The 5,592-nt window shown below is 36.4% G+C and overlaps 1 protein-coding gene across 1 annotated transcript; it reads left to right on the top strand.

The window, feature by feature from the left end:
* The first annotated feature begins 304 nt into the window (after window positions 1-304).
* LOC143593725 (putative WRKY transcription factor 70) lies at window positions 305-2,016 on the top strand. The gene is made up of 3 exons (XM_077073267.1): window positions 305-1,009; window positions 1,207-1,311; window positions 1,446-2,016. Exons 1-3 carry the CDS (start codon window positions 666-668, stop codon window positions 1,972-1,974), a joined length of 978 nt encoding a protein of 325 aa, XP_076929382.1. The 5' UTR covers window positions 305-665; the 3' UTR covers window positions 1,975-2,016.
* Window positions 2,017-5,592: the final 3,576 nt, after the last annotated feature.

Genomic DNA, 5,592 nt, shown 5'->3' with positions numbered 1-5,592 from the left:
AAAAGGCACAAAACAAACCCAAAATGCACAAATGGAGCTTAAAAGGCACAAAGCGAACACAAAAGGCACAAACGACTTAATAACCAGATATTCAAATATATTAACCAGAGAGAAAGTCCGAACAACCCGTGTAAATATGGGTAGACCGTCTCTCAACACCCTTTGAACAATTTCAAAAATTTAAGACCGGCCAGCGTTCTCTTATTAACCTCGTTTAAGGACATGATCATTAAATTTCTACTTAGTTTACGATACTAGAGTATCTTTTGTTAGATGTCCGGTTTTTTTTCATTGGACAGTTTTGTCCCTCAACTATACGCATTTATAAAAGAAACAAATGGCTACTGTAGTCATTTACTAATGCATACGTCATGATAAAAAAGTAGGTTAACGTCATATAACTTTACCCACTCGCATGTACACTCGTGTACTAACATTCTAGTCTTCACCTATTTGGATTACATAAGTTTAGCGAGTGCGTGGAACTCACTCTCCAATTTCGTTTTTTAGAATTTTTTTTCCACTTATTTGTTTATGAAAAGAACAAAACATTATTAGTTATTAATTATTAATTACAAAAATAACATTATCTTATTCCTATATTATTGATAGATGTGTTTGTGTTGTGTTATCTTGCAACTAGATCTCACAAAACCAGATATTGTATGGAGTCCTATCGGCCTGAAAGTTTACCAAGCAATAGGCTCAAAGCAATTCAAGAGCTTACCAAAGGCCAAATATTAACCAATAAGCTTCGTGAAATGATTGGTCGGCCAGAAAAGATTGAATCTGATCTCAAGTCAGTCAACGGTATAGTGGTGCATATCTTGGGGGTGTTCGATAACACCCTTTCGATCTTGACCACTACTAACCCTAATGGGATTCCTAGCAGTCCAACTAACGATGTGAGTGCTCCAACTATATGGGACGATCAAAAGTCGGAAGATTCTAATGAAAGCATCAAAACTAGGGCGCCTATAAAAACGAAAAGAGGATGTTACAAAAGAAGGTATGTTTTATGTAGTATCATTTTTTAATTAGTATAAAACACATAGTACATTAGTACTATCCTTAGGATGGATATATGTATGTGATGTGATGTGAAGTGGATAGTGTTAGATCTAAGTTGACTTACATATGAAATTGTAACATATACACATATATAACAAATTGTTGTTAGCATTTAGTTTGTTTTGACATACGCAGAAAAAATGCTTCGACAAAAACGATAATTACTTCTACTTTGAGTGATGATGGATATGCCTGGAGAAAGTACGGTCAAAAGGCGATTCTTAATTCGAAACACCAAAGGTAGTTTTATGAATTCAATTTGAATATTTTAGCAAACCATATTGTACTTTTAATATTTTTAGTGTTAAAGTTTAGCAACTATTTCAACTTGATTCAATCTCATAAAGTTTTATATGTGTTGCAATAATATGTAGGAACTATTATAGGTGCAGTCACAAGTTTGAGCAAGGGTGCCAAGCAACGAAACAAGTTCAAAAGACCAATGACGAGCCACCAAAGTACATGATAACATTATATGGATTCCACACCTGCAATAATTTACAAAGGACTCCTCAAATCATTGAGGAAGATCTTAACCCTAAAGATAAATCGGTCCTAATTAATTTCGAATCAAATACACTTGTGAATACACTTGTGACGAATAATAAAGTCGACACTTATTTTAAACCAATGAAACATACACCTAAGGAAGGCTTTCCTTCTTTTGGTCCTTTCAAACAAGAACAAGTTTCTTCATCGGATCATCATATTCCATGTAGTTCGCTTGTCGGATACTCACAAGATCCATCAGAACATATGTCTATGATGTCATATGGATTGGACTGTGAGGACATGGTATCTTCAGGGGTATTTTCGTCTACAAGTAGTACACATGGTTATGACGATTTGATAGAAGCACACACACATGATCTCGATGATTTCCTCGTCGAATTGTGTCCATAGCTAGTTACTTTTCATGACGTTATGTAATGTCTTTAACGTATGGATGGGAGTGCGATGTAATCTTTCTATTATGAAATAATGTAATAACTAAATTTGGTTAAACTCGAATTTGAGTCCATCTATGAGGCATGAAATATAGTAATATGAAGATGGTATATATATCTTTGAGTTTTAGCTAAACATTTTAGTAATTTGAATTTACTGGTTTGTACACATGATTGAACAATTTTGTTCAGAAGTTTCTTCAACCGAAACATTTTTGTTTGAGTCATGATTTAATGCTATTTATTTGGTAGGATATGATCTTGTGACATAGGTAAAGAAGATGTTGGAAAGGTATGTATTTTTTTAGTGCATAAGTGGATTTAACATCATGAATTCCTTGTATTTGGCCCTTTGGTAAGATTACAACCTTAAATAATATAATTTCATAGTCATATTTGATACACTAATTATCTATGAAAATATTAACATTTGTACAAGAAGTGTTTTGGGCTCGACTTGTTTCGACTATTACCTTAAGCTGACCCAGACTCATTCTGACCCGCTACCCCCCTTGAATCACCGATTTAATTCCACTCTAGTTTTAGTGCTCCATATACCAATTATAATACCTTTGTTGGAAGATTTTCAAGCTAAAGTTACATATTCACCCCCCCCCCCCCCTTTCCTTTTTTAAATGAAATTATAATGCCACTTAATGCAGGTGAGCACCTTGTGAAAGATGTGCTTGAAGATGTATCTGGTAAAGCGGTATTGCATGATGCTGCAACATCATGACTAACATAGAGTTCCAACCCGTTTACTTAATAATGAGTCGATTCAAGCTATTGCATTGTGACTTTTAACATTTAAGCTAAAGGGTCAAACGGGATGAAGAGCATTTGGATGGCATAAAAATGTTCTAAATCACTGCTATAAATAGGTTGGATTATTTGTATAATGTTATACTTAAAAAGTTCAACACAATTAATAAAATATGTGTACGTGTTCGCCCAACCCCTCACCTGAAATTACCTGTTTTAGCCTGTTTGAATCATCATTTACTACGAAACATATAAAATAATGACATTTGAGAACTTTGTGATTTGCATTATGCGGTTAGGAACTTAAAAACCCATAACTTATTCAAAACCGTTACAACTATTGTAAGGCCTCGTTCCCGGTAGCCCTACTTTGGACGTTGGATTTACTCATCAACACAGTTCTACAAATCAGAGTTTATTAAAACTTTCGCGGAATATAAAACATTAATCATTCATTACAAAACATTTAATCCTTCCTTTAAAACCATAACATATAACATCTTATTTAAAACATCATTTCTTCCATCTTCAGATACCAGCCGTTCAATCCATGCCATGTGTCATCCTCACGCCATCTCGATAAACATATATATCTGCGTGCATACTAAAAGTCAGCTACGCTGAGTGAGTTCTAGTTAATCAAGCAACATACATTACATACAATACATACACATAACAGGCAAACATACATATCCGAAGATATATACTAATACTTAACCAGTACCCTACTTCCATACATACATACATACATATCTACAATCACAAACCTCAGTCTACCGTGAGTACGTTCATAGTCCGTCGTCTATACCTGTACTCAAGGTCGTGAACATGAAAAAGGTCCACCGTCCTTACCTATGTTCACCATCTATGGTACGTACAAATTCCGCGGTCCTTCCCTGTACCATCCTATGTTAACAACACATGCAAGGTCCGCAGTCCTTCTCTGTGTTGCAAACTAAGTGATAACACGTAAGAGGTCCTCAGTCCTCCCCTATGCTATCACGACTCAACTATAGCAAGTGTAAGGTCCACAGTCCTTTCCTATGCTGACTCCTATTTCTTAGCACGCAAGAGGTCCGCAGTCCTCTCCTATACTATCACAACACAAATACAACAAGAATAAGGTCCGCAGTCCTTTCCTACGCTGACTCTTATTTTAAGCACGTATAAGGTCCACCGTCCTTAACTACGTTCTCATCTATCGTCTGTAACTCGTATAAGGCCCACCGTCCTTAACTACGTCGTCACCTGTCAAGTCTATGTCCAACGGAAGTTAGAGTGATTTGCCATCCTAACTTACTACGTCAGACGTAGAACTTATATACCTTTCATGTACCCGTATACGCATACTTCACATATACAATAATTATAGCATATGAGCACTCTATCAAGCCATTGCTTGACAGTACATGCAATATCCGAAGATCGTTCATGTACCGACAAGAAATCATTTATACATTGTACGTAGCATTCATATTCATAACTAAAACTTGACAGTACGTGCAATATCCGAAGATCGTTCACGTACCGACAAGCAAATCCTTTATACCGTTCACATATATCACATAGGGCATACACTTATCGCTTAGGATAAGTGTATTAACAAATCATATCGAGTATGCACACATCCTCGAAAACATAACAAGGAATGGGGCTAGAAACTCACCTGAACTCGGTTACTCCTTCTGCCACTGGCTATTCCTTCTCGAGCTGTGCATTGCTACTTAATTAGTCTTACACGTCTAAGCCGGTTTTACTTCATTGGATCATTACCCGGTTAGTTAATTTTTACTCGTTAACCTTTATAGGTATCTTTCATTAATTTATCAATGTCCAAGGGCTATTATGTAATTATCTCATTCCTTCTAAGTCTAGGGACCATTCTGTCATTCTATCAAACATCCAGTTCGTTATTCAATTTTTAGCGAATGGGGATCCTTAACGGATGAGCCCCCATAACGAACTGACTAGTGTAGCGAATTGGTCATTTCAGTTTAATCATATTGGGCCATTTGTTTGAAAGTCAACCATCAGGTCAAAAGTCAACTCTTGAGAAGTGTAGGTGTATGGAAAATAGCTGGTTTTGGCATGAGCAGGGGTATTCTTGGTATTATGAAAGTGAAAGTTTATTGCAAGTCAAACATTCTCAAAAAAGTCAACGACAGCAGGATAAGAAAATGCAGGCCTATCCTTATGTGCAGATGCCAACTGCTGAGTAAGGTTAGTTACTTTGATAGTCTAGTTAGGTTATATTCCTTGATCAAAGTTAGCATAATCCGTGCCTCTAATCTTAGTAATGCCACTAAACCGGTGGAAGGTTTTAAAGATTATGAGATTATGAGGTGTGGCTTAATACTACTCCTAACACCTTTTTTTTTGAAAGGCCAAATTTATATGAAAATAAAGGGAACCCCAAGCAACGTGCCGGGTCAATTACTAGTTTTTAATAAAAATCGTTGGGTATTAATGTGCTTTGTTAACTGACTCGTGCTACTCTTGATAGATACATAACTTATATTGTTTAGTGAAGAAACACTAAGTGAACCCTGGACAGATTATGGATAATCTGGGGGTTAAGTAATGTTTCCCACGGGGATGAGGTCCAGCTGAGAAGGTTGTTCTTCTAGAGACCTGCAAAACAGACACCGTAAGCTGGTCACTGAGAAGGGGGGGTTCCTCCTTGTGACCACCCTCCGGCGTGAGAATCAGACTAGATTGCTCTGAATATAAGTGTATATTAAGAGATTGCTAGATAAGATTGAGATATCAGATGATGTCCTTACCATTCCAAGGTGTTGGAGTATTTATAGCC

Source organism: Bidens hawaiensis, unplaced genomic scaffold, assembly GCF_021521415.1.
Source record: "Bidens hawaiensis isolate Kalapana, Puna unplaced genomic scaffold, B.hawaiensis_p1.1 tig00042569_1, whole genome shotgun sequence".
In the NCBI taxonomy this organism is placed as follows: Eukaryota; Viridiplantae; Streptophyta; class Magnoliopsida; order Asterales; family Asteraceae; genus Bidens; species Bidens hawaiensis.
This window is presented reverse-complemented; position numbering and strand designations above follow the sequence as displayed.

What these genes read in the sequence shown, in the direction of transcription:
- LOC143593725 (XM_077073267.1), top strand. Translation starts at nt 666, where the DNA reads ATGGAGTCCTATCGGCCTGAAAGTTTACCAAGCAATAGGCTCAAAGCA. An exon ending in AGAGGATGTTACAAAAGAAG is followed by an intron (nt 1,010 to 1,206) that starts GTATGTTTTATG and finishes TGACATACGCAG; the next exon opens with AAAAAATGCTTCGACAAAAA. An exon ending in CTTAATTCGAAACACCAAAG is followed by an intron (nt 1,312 to 1,445) that starts GTAGTTTTATGA and finishes AATAATATGTAG; the next exon opens with GAACTATTATAGGTGCAGTC.